Raw genomic sequence first — 21363 nt, 5'->3', positions numbered from 1 at the left:
TTTTAAATGAAATATTATCTTAACATGTCACAACTTTTAAAAGTCTTCAAATACCTTATATTACTTTAATTCATCACAACTGAAATGGAAGGTCAATTAAGGTGCATTGTATATAAAAAGACTATTTGAATACTGTGCACAGAACACATCTGCTGCAGAAACCATAGTATGAAGAGTAGAATGTTAGTATGCTATTCTGAACATAGCGATTATTTAACATGCTTAAGGACCCCATGAAAAGTCTTGACATAATTTTCTCCCCTGCATTGATGGATATCCTACTGAAACAGGAAGTGGGGCAATATTGAGGAGTTTTTCCCTGGTTTAACATCCCGAAAAGAAATCCACAGCTTGCACTATTGACAAAAGAATTAATAAATATACCAGCAACTCCCTTCGTAACCACTAAATGGCTGGGAAAGCACATATATGGAAAAACTTTGCAACCAAAGACTCACAGTAACACTTTAGTTTAGGGAACACTAATCACTATTAAGTTGCTTATTGCCATGCATATTACTAGCATACTGGCTGTTTATTAAAACTTATAAAGTAGAAATGAATGCATGACCATATTCTAGAATCTAGATCCTGTAACTATGGAAGCCCATTTCCACCACTAAATAAATTTTTTATAATTAATTATTAAAAAATTAATAATTGCAGGTTTTTATCCCAAAATTCAGTTTTTTTTCTTTCTTTCTCAGAATTGTGAGATGTAAACTCGCAATTGCAAGTTTTAAAGTCAGAATTGTGAGTTTATTTCCTAGAATTGTGCGTTTATGCCAGCAATGGGCTTCCATACTTAACCTATGCAATATCTAAACATAACTACTACAACAACTACCTTACTATCAATAAGCAGCAAATTAGGAGTTTATTGAAGGAAAACTCTTAGTTAATAGTGAATATGTGTTCCCTGATCTAAGGTGCTACCAGACGCACTGATGAACAATGATTCTTTCTAATGCTAGTCAGTGGCACATATGATTGTTTGGGAGTGGGCATTTTTATTCTAGCAAGCATTTTATGGGACAAAAACTTGTCATCAGAAATTTTAATTTTTTGTTTAACCAGATAATATAGACTATTTTGTGTGTGCATATACATTTTGTCGGCTCTTAGGAATATACTAGCATATAAATGACCTTAAAGGAATAGTTCACCCAAAAATGAAATTTTTTTCATCATTTACTCACCCACATGTTGTTCCAAACCTGTATAAGTTTCTCTCTTAAGTTGAACACAAAAGAAGATATTTTGAAAAAAGAACCAAACAGTTGTTGGTCCCCATTGACTTCCATAGTAGGGAAAGAAATACTATGGAAGTCAATGGGGACTATCAACCAGCATTCTTCAACATATCTTCTTTTGTGTTCATCATAAGAAAGAAACGTATACAGGTTTGGAATGACATGAGGGTGAGTAAATGATGACCAAATTTTCATTTTTGGGTGAACTATTCCTTTAAACGCATGGACTCTAAGCCACAAAACTCCAATTTTGATTCCGTGGGGTCTTTAAGTATGTTATGAAGCTGTAATAATGTTGCCATTTTGGATAAGTGATGCACTGCCTCAGCTTATGTTTAAAACACCCAGCTGCTTCATCACTCACCTTTCTCTTGTTCTCTTCCTCCTCCTGCATCTTCACTTGTAGTTTCCTCACCATCACCTGTCTCTTCCACTCTGGGATGGCTCGGCCCTGCTCGTCATGTGTGGGCACCAGACTCTCTACGTCCACCACGCTGGACTTGCTCTGGACAGCAGGAGTATTTCCGTTGACGGCAGTTGCGAGCTTCTCGCTGCTCTGTGAGGTGGAGAGGTTCTGGGGCGACCCACCGCTGGTCGTGGGAGCGGGTGGAGTGGGTGGACAAGCAGGCGGGGGAGATTCTGGCTTTGCAGATTGGGTGTTGTTGGGCTGGGGTTTTGGCAGAGGCTCTGGCGGCGACGACGGACGTTCCCCCTGAATGTCAAAACAATCAATCAGAACAGAATGCTCCAGACAAAAATATAGATGATGGGCTGGTTGCATAAAAGATTTAGACTAGTCTAAAAAGTTAGTCATCTAACTTTGTTCTTAAAGACTGGTCAAAATTTTTAAATTCGGTTACATTAAAACGTAGATTAGTCTAAGCTGAATCCAAAATATAAGACTGATTACCCCTTGGTTAACTGCTAGTTGGTCAAACTAGTTCTTAAGACACTGTCCTAATATAGAGGCTAAGTTTATGCAACTGGCCTCAGCTGGCTTGAATAAAAACACTCTTAAAAATAGAAGTTTATCGATGGTTCTTCATAGCATCTAATGATCTCATCTAAACAACTCTCATCTTATAAAGCATCGGGTTCACTTGCGATTAGGATAATGACTTGTGCTGATCTGTCTCTTGCTTCTCCTTTATTTATACTGCACTTTATACAGTGCAGGTTGTTTCAAAGCAGCTTTACAGTGCTAAACAGGAAAATAATGATTCAATGATGCAAACAGAATTTAGTTCAGCTGTAGAGCAGCTCTGAAAAGACAATGGTAAACGATAATGAGTAAATGGAAATCAGTTCATTGTTGATTCAGTTTTGTTCAATAACTGTGTAAAGTCCATCAATTATGGAACGAGTTTAATTCATAGATAGACAGACAAATAGACAGACAGACAGATAGACATAGATAGATAGATAGATAGATAGATAGATAGATAGATAGATAGATAGATAGATAGATAGATTGATTATTGGCTGCATAAATGTTATTGGTTTTTTTGTTTATTTTTGTACAATAAACAATTTTTGATGTGTCTGCTATACTTATCAAAAGCCATTTTTCACTGTTAAAGGTTCTTGAGTTGGTTATTTGGTTCTTTGGAAATTAAAAATACTTTTTAAACAATGCATTACAGGTTCTTGAGGTCAGTGTATTAGTTTCAGGATTCTTTAGAGCACCGATACATAGATGATATTCTAAAGAACAACATATTTTTTGTAAAATAAAGTTATTTTTGGCATTATAGTATCCATTGTGTTAACAGTGTTCTGGAATCAATTTTGTCTTTGTCAAACTCATTATTACAACTTTGCCATTCAGAATTTTATGACTTTGCCACTGTCATAAACCCCCCCCCCCCCCGCACATTTAAACTTATCTGGTGCTCTTTATTAGGTCTTCAACAGAGAACAAAGGAGAATAACCAACATAAATAGATAACTTGTATTTATGCCATTACTCACCATAAAATTTTGAAAAAAATTGGAATATTTAATTTAGTTTGACTTTGTTTAACATTTAGTTTGTGTGTTTGTTAGTTCTTTGTCCTACACTCTCAGAAAAAGGGTACAAAAGCAGTCACTGGGGTGGTACATTTTCAAAAGGTTTTCACTTAGCTACTAATATGTATACTATGTACCTTTAAGATACTAAAATGCACGCTTTTTTTTTTTCTGATGATGTAATCTATTATTTCTTGAAATTCTCAGCAAATTAAGGTATAGCTAAAAAGATTTGAATGCTCCTCTGTCATTTCCTCAATTACGTAACTTTAATAAATGTGTGCTATTGTATTGCATCACCCATAACTGAGTTATACAAGCCTCACACTGGACTGCCTGAATTATCCTGGACAATGGATTTGGTGCCAATCACGGAGCTGCACTCTTATAATGCTCCAAACGGCAACTTCATATCCTGAAACTAACTTTGTATTTTTTGTGGCCGTATAAGTTATATTTATATTTTTGTGGAATACTGATCTATATTTTAATGTATTCATCTCCATAATGATAATTGGAAATAATAAATGATTGAATACAGAATTCCTTCCTCGTGTGCCTCAAGAAATATCACTACATAACGAGGACTCCTGTCCATTGCTATCAATGTGTCATATCCAATTTGATCATTTGGCTTTTGTTTCTATGGATAATCATTAGCGTTTCTAATGCAAACACTATTACGTCACATCTCAAGCTAAACAGTGGCAGTCACACTCAAATGAGAGATCAAAGGTTACAAGTAGAAAACCGCTATAACTCATTTCATGAGAAAAAGTAATTTGTTTAAATTAAATTTCAATTAAAAGTAATTTATGAGATTTACCATTAGGAATAAACATAAAAGCTTAAAACAAGCTCAAACATTACAATAAGAACAATGTTGTTGACAGACTTCAGGAAATGCAGCCTCATACTGCAAGGCTCTCCAAGAAATGTTTTCACTCCATAGGTAAGAAGTAAATGAGTGAAAGTAAGGGAGCGTGACCTACATTGTTCCCCGCTGTGCCGCTGTTAGTGAAGACGGTTGTGTAGCCTTTACTCTGAGGTGTTGGCTTCAGGCTCTTCCCAGCTTTAATTTCGGCCAGAAGCTCAGAATTATCTCCAGTGGGGGACATCATGTTGAAGGATTTATTGCCTGTGATAAAAGACAGAGGGAAACTGAGCCAGGATGGATGGATGCATGAAGAGAAAGAGAGAGACACACCGGACAAGCTTCTCTCCTAAATATTTAATTCAAAACCCCAGACGTCTAAACAAATGTCTAAAGCAGTCAGTAACTTGTGTGCAGGTACTAAATAGTTACCAATGTAATGAATCCACTCACTGAATAAAGTATAAAAATTAGAAAAGACTCAGGTAAAGACTTGGTCCAAGCCTTGGACCAGATTACCAATTGGCTAAATCGTTCATGTCTTCAATTAAATGTAGACAAAACTGTGGGAATGTTTTTTACAAAAAGACAATGTAATAGTGTGTCAAACATATCAATTTCGGGTCAAAACATTACTATTGTGCCACAATTTAAATATCTGGGCGTTATTATTGATTCTAATTTCTTTTTTAAAACACATATTAAGAAAGTCTGCAATAGGGTCAAGTTTAGTTTAGCTAATTTTAGATATATTAGAAGTGCCCTTACATTTCATGCTGCTAAATTATTTATGGATGCAATGATTATGTCACATCTAACATATGGTCTGACAAGCTGGGGACAAACTAACAGCTCATCACTTAAGCCACTAGCAACTATTTATAAAAAAACTCTTAAAATTTTGGACCAGAAGCCTAATAGTTTACATCATTGTATAATCCTTAAAAAATATAAACTGCTGAGCTGGGAAAATGTAATCAAATATAAAAACATTTGTCTGGTTTATAAAATTTTACATAATACCGCTCCGCCTCCTTTCAACTCATTCATAATCCAACGTAATAACAGCAGTCATAATACCAGAAGTACCACACGTGGCGACCTAGTAATCCCACTCAGAAAAAGTACATTTGGTCAATTATCATTTTCATTTACTGCAATACATAACTGGAATTCATTGCCCATTACAATTAAAACATACATATGTATTCGACTTTTATTGCACACCTTAAAATTGGCTAATCGACAATTACACCTGCACACATTAATATGCTAGATGTGATGTGTGCATTAGATGTGACATGATCATGCTTCTGCTACTTGATCTCTGCTGACTGTTTCAATGCTATGTCCTATATGTGTTTTAATGTGGCCTTTGCATGATTATTTTGTGTGTCAATTTTTCTAGTTTATTGCTTGACCTGCTTTTATGTCTTTGCAAGTTGTGTTTGCTTGTCTGTTTCAATTTTGTACCACTTTGTTTGTTTGTCTAAGCTTTTGCTTAAGCTTTGTTTTAATTGTAATGTATTTATTGATGTATGCCAATTAACAACTGGCTGGGGACTACAGCTGGAAATTAGCCGTAGAGGCTAAAGCTGCTCTTTTCATTAAAAGAGGTTGTCCACATTACTATAAACCAATAAAGTAAAGTAAAGTAAAGCTCAATTTGAAGAAAAACGAACAAAGAAAAGATCAGGCCTTTGTTGAAGTTTCAACCATCAAAATGATTTCAAATCTATGACGTATTCGATTGCTGTATAATTTATAATTCTTTACAGCAAATTTGGTGAATCTGACTGAAATAACGACAGTGGCTAGCAAATGAGGACAAACAGGATTTTATGAGACTCATGATGTGAAAATATGGAACTTATTCAATTAAAGATTGTTATATAACATAATCTACTTGACCAAAAGTGGCCTCTGCTTTAGTCCCACAATACATTACAGTGCCAGGAAACTAAAGGAGATCTTTTAACAATCTCTAAAAAAATCCACACATTAATTTTGCTGCTTTAACATGATTTTATCCACTTTATATTTACTAATGTAACAAAAACATTTAAATAAAGGAGAAAAAATGACTTTTACATATAACCAGAATGTTTAATCCACCAGAAGAGCACAAAAGACTTTCTAAATATAAATAAATAAATAGCTACAGGTATAAATAAAGAGCATAAATCTACCCTGCAGAAAACCCCTTGAAAATAATAATTAAGTAGATTAATTAAAAAATCTAAATACATAAATACACAACTATGAATAATAATAAACTATAAATGTGAATTTAAAACGTATAACTACTCAAACTATTAACATAATTTATTTTCTTCAACATACGAACTGAAATAAACTACACAATATTGCTAAAGAAATAACAAAATAAACGTACATCACCTGTTGTTTTTGATTTAAATCTCCAGAGTGTCTCGTAACAGACGTGCTATTGTTTTGTCATAGCTGTGGTCATGAAAAAGTCTTCTCAGACCGAGAGAAGCGTTTAGATCTACAAACTCTCCTCTCCTCCCGCAAGAACAAAAACCACTGCGTTCGCTTACTGCCGGTGGCTCATCACAGTTGGGGGAAGTCTGAACGGATCAGCGGTAATCAACTCTGACAAGAGACGACTGCCAAATTGGAGCTGGATTTGGAGTCCACTCACTGACCTTACGTCCTCTCCTCACTCTCACTGACCCTCCTCCTGACTCACACTTCTTCCTCCGATCAGCCGTCCTCCAGCTCTCCAGCTCACGGCCGGGTGAGTGGATTAACAGAGTCTCACATCACGCTGAGCCACACATAAACGTGACAGAACCAAGGCCATTTCCGTTGATGTTCTGTTCATAAGATGCTTATATCACACAAATGACCATGCAAAGGCATTCCCCACTAAAAATAAATAAATAAACCATACTAAGATGGCCTCTTGGCTGGTTAAAACTGGTCTAGTCCTAATTAGCTTATAGAAAACCTCTTCAAAACCAACAAACAACATCAGCTAAGAAAAAACAAATGATAATAATAAAATGGAACTAGCCATTAAATTAGCAAAACTGTATGTTTATCAACTTTATCAAGGGATGTGTGTGCAAACTCTGCAGTATTTTGGAACAAATGAACTGTAACGTGCTAGAATCTAATCAAATTAGACAGATTGGCATCTGCATTTATTTGATTGAAAATACAGTTAAAACAGTAAGATTGTGAAATATCGTTACATATTTAAAATAACTGTTTTCTATTTATTTACTTTATTCCTTTGATCAAAGCTGAATTTTCAGCATCATTACTCCAGTCTTCAGTGTCACATGATCCTTCAGAAATCATACAAATATGCTGATTTGCTGCTTAAGAAACATTTCTGATTATTAACAGTGCTGGCATGGACAGTTTGTGCGACAATCCTCAAAAACCATTAGCAAAACAAGCGAATATGGCCCAGATTACAAAAACACAATTTTGCAACTGCGTGGGCTCACCGAATGAAGTCCAATATAAAAAATTGATTCAACTTCTGCATTTTCTGCATTTCAGACATAACTCAGAATGTTAACACGTATATTCACGTATTTAATCAAATAATTTGTAGGCAAATATTGCTGGTAATTACTATATAGTGTAATATCGAGGCATATAAATGAAAATTATTATGCGTTACCTTCAACCTTGACTTGGCAAATCTTCATTTATGACCTGTAGCTAAATATGACGTTAATATAACTTAAACAAAGGCAATCAGAAGAACTTGTGCCTGCATATGAGCAGAAAAAAGAGGATCAGGATGTTCACAATAGCTGTGTATAGTGAGGAATGATGTGGCGTAGGATGAAGGTGCTGCGTTGACGGCAGAACAAGTCAATAAGACCGCCCACTGTTTACACACCTTTATACTCATTCATTAAAGAATGACTCACTATATGCAGACTAATGTCAAAACATGGCACTTTAATAGATGAACTGCTTGTAAACTCAACAGTTTATTCAAAATTGTAAATGCTTTTAATTCCACATGGATTTTTATGAGGATGAGTCAACATGAAATCAAAATTCACACCATATTTACGTAAAGGGGTCATATGATGCTATTTTTAAAGATCATTATTTTGTGTATTTTGTGTGACAGAATATGTTGACATGCTTTAATGTTCAAAAAACATTATTTTTTAAATACTGTACATTATTGTAGGTCCTCTATGCCCCGCCTCTCTCAAACACGTCATTTTCTACAAAGCCCCTCCTTCCAACAAGTGCAGTCTGCTCTGATTGGCCAACTGACCCAGTACATTGTGATTGGCCGAACACCACAAGCACTTGTAGGAAATGTAACACCCCTTACCATAATTGCGAGCTTCAGCTTTCAAGTTAGTTTTATCAGTTCAAGCCCGAAAGGGGAACAGAGTCGCGAGACAGACACAGTGATGATGCTCATATGTATTTGCAGTACACAAGCCGTGGTTAAGACGATTTCTGATCGGCTGTACACTCCGCTGTGATGTGACCCTGTTCCCCTCACACACACACACACATGTTGCGTTACGCGCAAAACTGTTAATAGCAAATACTTGAACTAATAACAAAACATACTTACAGTCGCTGATTCAGAAGCGCCAGATTGTCATAGCAAAGTCGGAATTGACTTTTTTTTTAATTTTTTTTTTTTTTAGAAATAGCATTCATGCACAGCCAGCCTTGTACTCTACTAGGTTCCCGAAACTGTCATCCATAAAATGTGTTGCACAAATTCAAACATTTGGGTTGTGCTGTAAAGAAATCTTAACCAATGATTCCTAATTGCATCTACTTTCGGAAGACCAAATAAAGTGCTTTTGCTTTCGCATAGAAACACACAGCATCTCCCTGACACGGCTACATCAACACTACTGTGGATACTGAAACCACGGCTTCTTTCTTCACGTGAACATTTGGGTGGCATTATGCAAATATTTCCACATCGTGACGAAGACATGTGGGGGCGTGTTTGAATGAGCTGTTTTAGGAGGGCGTGGACGAGTCTTAACTTTTATAAAGAATATCTCTTTGGGTTTGAGATTTTAGCCTTTGCAACTTTAGGGATCTCATCTATGCACGGACAGCTCCAGAGAGAAAGGAAAACTTGAAATTGCATCATATGACCCCTTTAATCTTATTGTGCATGGTTCATCAGTGCGTTGTATTTCATAAAATTAACAAAATATAATAGCTTTCTCTGTGTCTAAAACAACTTTCCTTATTTTCTGATGTCATCAAGCCCTCTTAGTTGTCAACCAATCACATGGCTTCATTCTGGTATGGCACGCCCACTTTTTTCCAGTCATTTACAAAATAGAAAAGTTCCGTCTTGCAGTTTTTATCGCTGTTTCACTCAGAAAACAGTGTTGGGGGTAATGTGAGTTACGTAATCAGATTACATTTTTAAAAGTTACTTTGTTTTCCCATTTATTCATTTATTACTCTCCTATGTTGAGAGAAATCGGGAGTAATTGGTGCAAAGTTTCTTCCTTCAGCCTGAGGCTTATTAATTTCACATTCGATGTGAAAGGGCCTTTACAGTTGGCAAAAATAAAACTTTTTTTTTTTAAATAAAAAATACAAAAACAAGCCCAGCTTAAGCTAAGTACTAAGTTTGCTAAGTAGCTCTAATTATATTTTCAGATGTATTCTTGTAAGCATTATGGATCGTTTATGTTTCTGATGAAGGACCAAAAGTTACTTATCTCAATTTAATCATGTGTTGAGCAGCAAACGATGTAAAAGCCTTATACGAGATACATAGGCGACATAAGGAACAAATGCATTGTTGGTCGGCGCCACCTAGCGTGCAGACGTGAATTAACAGAAGGAGATTAATCGGTTCGTGCTCGGTGTGAATGTAATGTTCTTTGGCGATTCGCATCACGCTCAGTGTGAAACACCCTATAGGTGACAAAAAGTAATGTAAGGCAATACGTTTTTATGGAGTAACGCAATATTGTTATGCATTACTTTTAAAAGTAACTTTCCCCAACACTCTCAGAAATACGTCAGTAAAATTGGCTGTGAATGTCATTTCATGTTGACTTCATTGTATTTGTGATTAAGTGGTTTAGGCCACAAAACGACCTCACTCGCTGCACAATTTCATCAATCAATGTAGCTATGCTATATAGACAATCACAGCTGATGTGCCATTGTCCCCGCATCATCTGGGAATTCTGAGGGCTGATCGCAACTGAGATCACAGAAAAATCAAGCTGGGTGCTGTGGTTTCTTTGGCTATCTGAAGTGAGAAGTATAAGTGCATGGTAATATTGAAAATACTAGATTTACTTCAGCTTGTGGTCCAGTAGCCAAATAAACGACACACTCAATTCTCTCGATGAAGGGAAAGAGGAGAATTGGAGTGAAGAATGAGACACAAATACAAACACACACACACACATAATGAGGCTGGGGGAAAATACTTACTCTTCCTCTGCCGCAGTGTTTCTGGAGCAGGGGTGACAGAGGGAGACAGATGCGTAGAGGAGAGATCCCCTTCTTTAGAGCGATTGCGTCATGAAAAGAGAAGAATATGAAAAGCCAGAGAGTGTCCATGCAAAGCAGAGAGAGACAGACAGATCCAGGCAGACAGGTGTTCAGTGAGACAGGTGTGGTGAAGACAGATGCAGACGATGAGAGGATGACAAATACAGGAAGGAAAGAGAGGAGATGAACAAACAAAAGAAAAAAAAAATACAATGAAACACAGTATTGTTTTGGCAACCTATTCGCCCCTTTACTACATACAACCATCTAGTTGTGCCTTTTTTAACTTGTGGTGAAGGGTGATCTATACACTGTAAAAAGCTGGCAACCAGCTTCAGAAGATTTTTTAGTTTTCTCAACTTGTTTTAAGAATATACAAAAAAAGTTTGACAAAAATCAAAAATCTCCTAAAAAAACTAAGATGAGAAAACTCACAAATCTGCTGAAGCTGGTTGCCTTAATTAAGTTCGATCAACTTTTTTTCTTTTTTTTTTTACAGTGTAGGTAACAGTCGTATACTTGTTCTGAAAATATTTGACTGAAAATGGCAATTAAACACTAGATTTTTACATTGTCTAAAGTGCTTGCTTATATAAAACTTGCCTTCAAGCTGCTTATTTAGTTGCTATGTATTTGTTATGCAGTTGCTAAGGTGTTCTGAGTTCTTTTAATATGTGTAGGGTATTCTAAGTGGTTGCTAGGTCATCTTGGTAGCTTCTCATGTATTCAGGACAGTTACTAGAGCGTTGCTAGGTGGTTGCTTTTTGTGTTGTTAAGGCAGGTTGCTATGTTTCAGGGGCTTGCTTTACTGGCCCAAGCCATTTTTACCGGTTGAGTAAAATCATCGGGTGGGTAAAAAATTGGGTAACACTTTAGAATAGGGAACACTTATTCACTATTAACTATGACTTTTCCCTCAATAAATTCCTAATTGGCTGCTTATTAATAGTTAGTAAGGTAGTTGTTAAGTTTAGGTATTGGGTAGGATTAGGAATGTAGAATAAGGTCATGTAGAATAAGGCATTAATATGTGCTTAATTAGAACTTATAAATGGCTAATATTGTAGTAATATGCATGCTAATAAGCAACTAGTTAAGAGACCCTAAAATAAAGTTTTACCAAAAATTTCTTAGAAAAGGAATTGCACACCTCTTCTCAACCAGTAATACAGTATGAACAAAAATCTGCATTATGAGTCGCGCAATAAAGTTTAATACATAGGGTTATGAGTACTACTACCGGTGAAAATTTTATGGTCACTTAAGACTGCCATAATTTGACTAAATATACAGCAAAAACAGTCATTTTGTGAACAATTAGATTTTATTTCTTTGAATATATTTTAAAATGCAATTTACATTTGAGATGCAAAGCTGAATTTACTCCAGTCTTCAGTGTCACATGATCTTTTAGTGATTATAAAAGAAGGTTTTAATAAATAAATAAATAAACAAAACTTTTGACCGGTAGTGTATAGGCAATAATAATAGTGATGCTTGTCTCAGCAAACAGCACTTACTGGATCTATCTTTATCATCTTAGCTGCCTTAAATATGATGATTGAATTAAGAGATTCCTGATTTCACCTTAAAACCCCAATTTTTGCAAGAGAAAAAGGAAATCAGGTGTCCAGCTAGAAAGTGTTGGGCTTTCTGTTTGTGTATTATTCTCAGGCCACAACAAATGTGCAAAAGGACGGTGTAATTCCACAGCCAGTGCTACATTTCCCTGACATAACACTGAATTGTACAACACATCACGGATATTGTCTTGTCCCAAAGACATGTCAAGTATCCCTTGGAGGAAGAACAATTAAGTAAATGGCAGAACACAAAACCGATTCAAAGTAACAATAGCCCATGCGCATTAATTCGTAAACAGACTTTGGAAGGAGCAGGCTGCCAGATCTCATGTTAACAGGCTGGAACTTTGTGAGATTTACCTTGTGGCTGTTTCTAAGACTTCCATCTTGCGCTCGCGGAGAGCACTTGGTGATACTGAGAGTTGGACTGAACATGGACAGGTCTACTGATATCCACAACATCTGCTTTAAATAAACGGTTTAGGATTGCAGACTAAACAGCATGAATATTTTACATTGGATGTAAGATTGGTTGCACATTCACCCATGACTGAAGATCTAAGCAAATACTGATACGTAAACCAAAGTTTGACACCAATGCGCTCACACCAGTCATGTTAAATATTTTTATATTAAATATTTAAATACGTTAAATAAAGGGATATTCTCTGTTGGGTACAACTTACAATCCGACAACATCTGAGACATACTGTCATATTACCATATACAATCTTTTAATTGCCAATGTTTGACTTTAGATGATTGCATCATTACATGAGAGTGGCTTTGAAGGACTGTCAAAACTATTTTCTGTGGTAATCAGCAGCAAAGACGCTATCTACAGTATTTAACACGGAATTTATATTTAGTATTTAGCTCGAAATATTTCTTAAGGAGTAAAAGTACATCCTGGATGTTGCATGCTGGGCACAACTAGATTCCTTTAGAAAGTTTTAGCTGTACTTAATAAGGCCGTCTTGGTAGTCATGTTCCTCATAGCACTGTTTTAAATCTTGACCTAATGGTGCTTATGAAGTTTATTTGCACTTTTGAGAGCTTTTGAAGGCTTGTAAACATTAAAATTGTATAGTGGTCAACTGACTTTTAAATAGCAGGTTTCAAAATATCTACTGGCTTTTATAAAAAAGGCGAAAGTAAAGTATCATGTACACTACCTGTCAAGTGTCTTTGCTCAACTAGGCTGCATTTATTTGATTGAAAATACAGTTAAAACAGTAAGATTGTGAAATATTGTTACATATTTGAAATAACTGTTTTCTATTTATTCCTGTGATCAAAGCTGAATTTTCAGCATCATTACTCCAGTCTTCAGTGTCACATGATCCTTCAAAAATCATTCTGAGATGCTGATTTGCTGCTCAACAAACATTTCTGAATATTATCGGTGCTGAAAATATTTTTTGCTGCTTATTTTTTTTTTGGAAACTTTGGGATAGTGTTCTTTTCTAAATTTCTATCCATCAAAGAATTAAAAAAATAATAAATAAATAAAAATAGTATCAGAAAAGTTCGTTTTCATTATACGAACTGAGTGCCAATATTAACTGACAATAATTGAGCACCAAATCAGCATATAAGAATGATTTCTGATGGATCATGTGAAACTGAGGACTGGAGTATTAATACTTAAAATTCAGCTTTACATCACAGGAATAAATTGCATTTTAAAAATATATTAAATTAGAAAATATTTATTTTAAATTGTAAACATATTTCACATTATTACACAAGAAGCTTCTTTCAAAAACATTAAGTATTCCAAACGTTTGACCGGTAATGTATTGTGTGCAATCTGTCAATGCTGTGGCATAACACAGATGTATCTGTCATCACTTTGTGAAACTAATACTCTGCCCTTCAGGGATAGGAGAAGATTGAAGGGGTCATACTATGAACAAAGGGTCAAACGAGTGAAAGGGTCGAACAAATAACCCCTAGCATTGTTTCACAGATGAATAGGTCAGTCAATTATAACTTAAGGCCTTTACAAGTCTTAAATGGTTCACATTGCCAACGCTTAAATTCATAAAGGTCAGGCCAAATCTCTGTGCTGTTAGGCTAGCAGGTGTTTCTCCATCAGCGTATCCAACTGTATCAGGTGGCAGATCACAGTCTACACTCCCATCAGTAGCCACCACATTGCATCACTGCTCATTATGCAACGTGATTTGCTTAAAGCTGAGCCGTGGTCAACTTTGTTGCATCGCAAATGGTTGATGTCGATCACGTCACCTCAAATCGCTAACTCTCTGCCTAAAAGGGTTTCAATCACTTTTCACGGCAAATTGCTGTTAGTATGAATGCCATCTAAAAGACACCATAACAAAAAACTGTATTTTTAAGCCCAGTTTCACTGAATGGCAGATGTACAGTGGTGGTCAAAATGATTAGAACACTAGTATTTTCACCAGCTAAAATAATGGTTTTAAGTCAGTTAATTATTCCTATTCTTTATCAATTAACTTCTATTAACTAAATCAACATTTGGTGTGACCATCCTTTGCGTTTAAGCAGCTTTTGCCCTCGGTGCACTTGCGCATAATTTTTCAGATAGGTTTCTTGGAGCATCTTGGAGACGTTGCCACAGTTCTGTTTGTTCTGTTTCTTCATGTCATTCCAGACAGACTGGATGATGATCAAATCAGATCTCTGTGTGGAGCACTGGCTGTTCTCAGACAAAAATCTCACTGGATTTTACAATTAATGGCATAAAATGTAAACTGGTATTTCCTACTGACACACTACAGCAAACGATAAAACCATTTTTATCTCGTTAAAGTGTGGTAAAGTGTTGATGTCAATTATTTTGGCCACCACTGTAACTGCAACAACAGGCTTGTGTTATGCTTTCACATTTACAATGTTTTGTTACGTGGTGTGAAATATGCACTTAAAATGAATCATTTCAATGCATGCCGTCTTTAAATGCTTTATACTGCCATTTACCTAGAGAGTGCAAAAGAGGTGCTTAAGCAGCATATTGTGTGTGATCAGTACTCACTGCTGGAGGAGGAAGACATGCGGCGCTGGGCAGGGGCCGGTGCGGTGGTGCTGGGTGGAGGAGGAGGGGGCAACTCTGATGGAAGAGGTGGAGGAGGAGGTGGAGGAGGGATGAAGGTGCTGGCGGGTGGAGGAGGTGGTGGAGGAGGAAGGGGTAGATTCTCTGTGTTTCCCGTCCCGTTCTCAGGAGCAGGCGCTGTGTCTGCCGCTTCCTCCAACAGTGCAGAACCCTGTCGAGAGAATAGGTAAGAGTGCCGTAGATTTCGTTGTTTAAATATTTACTACTGTTTTTCTAACAGATGACCCAGCAATGAAAATGCCCTTATCATTTACTCAACCTCATGCAATTCTGGATGTTTATGACATTCTTTCTTCAGATAAACACCATTTGTACAAAAAGAACCTCTCTGTGAGACCACATATTGCAAGTGAATTGGCTGGCAGAATGTTGAAGCTCCAAAAAACACATACAGCCATGACTGTGACAATAATATGACCCCAGTAGATGAATCAATGTTTTTTTAGAGTGAAAAGAAGTGTGTGTAAGAAAAACACAAATATTATAAACTTCGAATATACTTTTCCACTATAAATCATCACTTCTGATGAACTGCCTACATTTACGAGAGGGTTGAGTTTACGTTTGACTTAAGACCATTGCACACTGAGTCCGAAATTTTCACATGCGTTTTTCCATTTTTTCCATATTCCTCATCCTTTCCTATCAAAATGCATGCTACGGATACGAAAACGATACGATACGAAATTTTTTTATGACACCCATTCACTTGCATTATATATGGATGCACAGATACAGTATATACTGTATAATCTTGCTAAAAAAAATTCTAAAAATTTGTGTTCATTTGAAGAAGGAAAGTCATATATATATATATATATAGATAGATCACTGTAAGCTAATTGTCCAGCGGTTTCTTCTGAAAAGTGTAAACACTGACTCATACACTGGTTTTGTGGAAGGAATATTTGTTTGTCCAATCAATGGTTGATTGGGCAAAATGTTTGAGAAACTTGTTAAATAAAAAGCATTACTTTTTGCATTTTGATGGAACGAGTGGCATAAAAACCAATCACTTTTTATAAAGCCAAAATTCAAAGGCCTCTAAATGATCAACATAATTAAGAGTTGTATGCAATCTTCTACATGCTTTTTGACCACAGATTGATAGTTCACAGTTTTTAGCAAGTAAAATGCCTTTTAATATAATTCTAAAACATCCATCTTCACTTTATTATCCATACATATTTTTTTAGAAGAATCATGATTATCAAACATAATACATCAGGTTTTTGGGGGATCTCTCAATCATATTGCACGTGTTTTGCTGCCCACAATACAATCTACAGAGCTTTTATCATAAAACTAAACATTTAAATATCTTACTGGGAGATACAGAGTGACAACTGACATTTATAAGCGTTTTATTTCAAATAGTCTGTTATAAAGATCTCATTGATTTATAAGTTAATCATATTAATATCAGACAGCAACTGCTCCAAACTGCATACTCATTTTAGTCCTCTAAATATGCAAATGTGATTTTTAAAACTAGTTAGTCTAAAAGCTCAATAAACTGTTCCATTTCAAAAATTAAACAGATTTCTTTCTGATAATTACTGCAAATGTCAGGCTTTACAGGCATAAAGGTCAATTTAAAAATCACATTTTGGACACTAAAATGGTCATAGACAGAATAACATAACAAATACACTTCCTCAAAACACTTAATCTGACCAACATACCTCCCACTGCGCCCCACCATATGCATTGCAGCTGGTAATGAATACATAAATAGATCTAATTGAGTGGTTTACTGGAATGAAAGGACATCTGCTAAGCTAAGAGCCACAATCCTTCACACTCAGCATCTCCAGAGACCACCCTACAACTGACGCTGCGTAAACAAGCCCTGACCTTTCACCCCACACACCCCCGCCTCCTGGACACGTGCCACACACGTGCCCCTTATCTCCTCCTCTCCTCCTCATCATCACTGTCTCCAGCATATGGTGCGTTTCATGTCGCATGCATGTCCGTGTTAATGGGTCATTACCCAGAGGGACATGTGGAGTGCCATCTGGTTCGATCAAGTGGCCAGATGCCCCGCTGGGCATCTAATTGGCTCAATTGGCTCAGCAGAAAGGGGCCGTATGAAATGCTGATATGTATTCTAGATCACATTGTGCGTGTTCATCGCAGAGGTAAATGTTATAGCTCTAGAGAATGAATGGAGCTCTTCTTTATTCAAGTATCAAATTTATCTCAAATGTGTTCCTAAAAGTTCTCATTAAAAAAGGATCCAAATGAGACAGTTGATGACATACAAATTAGCACAGCTCGGATAATGGATTTCTAAGTTAAGTGTCTCAGATGTTTCTCCTTAAATTCCTTAGGATTACTTCAAGTCAAGTCAAGTCAAGTTACCATTATTTATATAGTGCTTTTTACAATGCAAATTGTGTCAAAGCAGCAATTGTGTCAAAGCAAGACTTCAAATAAACAGAAACAATACATTTTTGTTATCATTTACCCTCAAATAAATTGGTGAAGGATTTACTTTGAAACAATTTTTACTCTGAAATTGCTAATTATTTTCACAAATAATTACAAAGAAATGACAAGTAACAGTGAATTAAATGTAAATTTTTGAAGTAAAAAGCCTGAATTAGTCTTTTCTTGTAATGCATACTCCCACTCTTTTATTTGCACTCCCATCTTATACGATACATGTTGAACTGCAGTGTTAACTCTGGGCTGCCAAATCTTGCATGGATTTGTTTTGTAATGTGACAGGCAAGGGAGTGAAGCTAGTTTGATTCAGACTGAAGAGAGCTGGCTGTGCCGGAAGCAACTGCTTTCTGTTTGGCAACCATACTATTGATGGTCCCCATTGACTCCCATATTATGAAGAGAAAAAATACTGCGGAAGTCAATTGGGACCATTGACTGTTTGGTTACCCACATTCTTCAAAATATCTTTTATGTTCCACAGAAGAAAGAAACTCATATAAGTTTCGAACATTTCGAGGCTGTGTAAACTTTCATTTTTGGCTGATCCCTATATATATACAGTGATGGCCAAAATTATTAGAACACCTGACAGATCCGAAAATATTGACCTTTTTTTTTTTTCTCCAAAATATGATTTGTAATGTTCATGAAACATGCGGCTGGTTGCTCGGAGTACAACAAATGTCAGATGAAGTGAGTCGTACTGTTTTTTTTCCACTTTTAACTTTATGTCCACCTTTTGCAGCAATTACAGCAGCACATCTCTCTGGCATAGTGTCAATATATTTCCTGAGAAATTCAACACTAATGTTATCCTATGCTTTCTGCAACTCAAGCCAAAGTCTTTCCTTTGAATGTACAATAGATCTGTCCAGTTTATGCTCCATGGGGTTGAGGTCTGGACTTTGAGGGGGCAAGTCCATCATTTTCAATGTTCCAGCAGATTCCTTCCATCGCAGGTAGTTTCGGCAATAGTTTGTTTTATGAGTATTGTAATGGCCAATTCAACAAAAACAACTGAAACCTCTTAAATATGCCGAGTGTTCTAACAATTTTGGCCACCACTGTATACCTGAGATCACTAAAACAGCAGTCCAGAATCCAGCCTTAAGATTCACCAGCATACTGATAACCATTATGGATTCATACTTTTGGAGATTGGAATTGGAGATACATGACCATGAAACAGAATCTGACGTTTACCTCCTCGTTGGGTGCCATGGCTCTGTTGGGGTGCTGGTCTGCGGTATCGCTACCCAGGGTTTTGTAGTAATCCCCAGTGCTGGGCTGCTTGCTGAAGCTGCGGGACTTTCGATTAGAGTCAACTCTTCGAAGCCTTTCGTGGCCCTCACCAGGATTCAGCTGCTGGAGAAATGAGCAGCACATGTTTATAGTAATAGAAACAACATAAACATGCTTAAGTTTACTAATCAGCCATTTAAAAACTTATATTGATCAACCACTTCATCTCATCTACAGCCCTCATCAATGGTATTAGCTGTAAAACCCAGCAAGTTAGGTTAATTTGGAAATTGCTTTAAAACATTTAAGCAGTGTTGGGTGTAACTTTAATTAAATTACTTATCCACTGAAAAAGTAAAGTAAGGGATTACAGTTCATTTTTAGGTAATTTAATTACAGTTACTTATAAAGTACTTGCATTATATAATGTAAATAATTTCAACAGTTCTAAAATCAATACTGAATTTAAAAATCTAAATTTACAGTCTAAAAATAAAATTTAATTATTAACCCTCTGCATGGCGGCGCATTCACTTTCAGATAAACCTTAAATACTAAAATCAGATAAGACTAAAATCAATCGAATCTAAAAAGGGCCTACTTTTATTTGTACACTGACAATAACAACAAAATATTGTGCTTTTGTAAAATAAACAAAACAAACAGGGTGCGCTTTCTGCTGTCTAGGTCTCCGTGAGCAACTTTCTACGCATCACAAACTCAGCGAATACTTGACACAGAGACATGAGAAATATGTCTATAGAAAGCTTGAAGTGTCTACTTTTAAATGGACAAATTCAAAGCGAAAACGAATATTATCTGATTATGTAATCCGTATGATACTAAAACGAGGTACAGTCTCTCCTGTATCTGAAAGCTTGAAGTGTCTACGTTTAAATGAACGAATTCAAATCGAAAAGGGATATTATCTGATTATGTAATCCGTATGAAACTAAAGTGAGGTACAGTCTTTCCCGTATCTGAGCTCATTATATGCAGTCACCTGATTGCAAACGCCCTCACCTAGATAAAAAAAATTGAAAAAAAAAAAAAACAATCAAGATTCATCTAATTTTCATCGTTTTTGAGAGAAGACATGCTATGAGGAATAAGCCGGAATTTACCTCAGAATAACAGCATGATCTGACGCGGCTTTATTCAGTGGAAGAGATCATTTCTGTAATTTATTCTTACCTACATTAGTTAACATGTTATTTTTACATAAACCTTTATGGATTTTACTAGTTGGGCTTTTCCTGAACATCTTGCCAAACTGAAATGTATTGTTTAACTTTTCTTATGCTTTTTTGTTATTTCTATTTAGAGTATTTCTATTTGTTTACCAAAGAAGGTTAAATTTTTTTTTAATAAAATGTTTAAGTATTACAGTTGTTTTAAAGCTAAAAGATTAAACTTTTCTATGTTTGACTCAAATTGAAAGAATAAAGAGTTTAATTTCTATTGTCTATGATTTAAGTTTTATAGGGATTTTAAGATGTAGCCTAATTAGCGAATTTAATAATTATTGAGTAACTAAATTACTTTTCAGACAGAGTAATTAGTAAAGTAATTTAAATACAATATTGATTATGTAATAGTAATTAATAACTTACCCAACACTGCATTTAAGCTTAAAAAACAATATTTATGAATGCTGTGAATTTATTTCAGGAGTCCACTAACAATAGTATTTTTTTTTAAATTAAATTACGCTATGAACTGTACTTAAATACTTTGTGTAACTAAAATTTGAACTGAACTTGAACTGAACTAAGCAAAAACATCATTAAAATTAGAGACATCAAATTAACTTAAATCCTTTGCACCAGTTGTTAGCTAGCAGTAGTGCACATGACTATGTTTATGTTAATATAACTAGCAAAAAGATTATCACATTGGTATGTGTACAGTTATTGTGTTTTATATAAAGCAGCATGCAGCATAAATAAAGTAATGTTTTTGGCCCATCTTTGACCTAATCTATGCTCTAATCTTCAGTGCAATGATAACCCTTAAAACTTTAACACAAAAGAAGCAACTTTAAATCATGACAAAACAGAACATTATCACTAACACATTTGTATTTATATAATTCTTGTCTAAAAACACATTTCATAACACTTCATTTTAACATTTACTCTCTTTATACAGTCTAAAGCAAAGCATGATGGGATCTAGGTAAACTTTTTTTATTTTACAGTGGGCAGGGTGAATAGGTAGACAAAACTATGGTTTTATTTTCAGTACTTTATTAGCTTAGAAAAACAGAAAATATATTAAACATTTTATTGAATATACACTCTCAGAAATAAAGGTACAAAAGCTGTCACTGGGGCGGTT

The 21363-nt window shown here is 35.6% G+C and overlaps 1 protein-coding gene across 1 annotated transcript in view; it reads right to left on the bottom strand.

Moving 5' to 3' along the window:
- espn (espin) overlaps positions 1 to 21363 on the bottom strand; it is a 76844-nt gene that overhangs the window by 11478 nt on the left and 44003 nt on the right. Inside the window, 4 exon segments of the mRNA XM_058784390.1 lie at positions 1618 to 1965; positions 4256 to 4401; positions 15250 to 15478; positions 18985 to 19146. Of these exon segments, the coding sequence (XP_058640373.1) occupies positions 1618 to 1965; positions 4256 to 4401; positions 15250 to 15478; positions 18985 to 19146 (885 nt within the window).

Source organism: Onychostoma macrolepis, chromosome 08 (genome assembly GCF_012432095.1).
Source record: "Onychostoma macrolepis isolate SWU-2019 chromosome 08, ASM1243209v1, whole genome shotgun sequence".
In the NCBI taxonomy this organism is placed as follows: Eukaryota; Metazoa; Chordata; class Actinopteri; order Cypriniformes; family Cyprinidae; genus Onychostoma; species Onychostoma macrolepis.
This window is presented reverse-complemented; position numbering and strand designations above follow the sequence as displayed.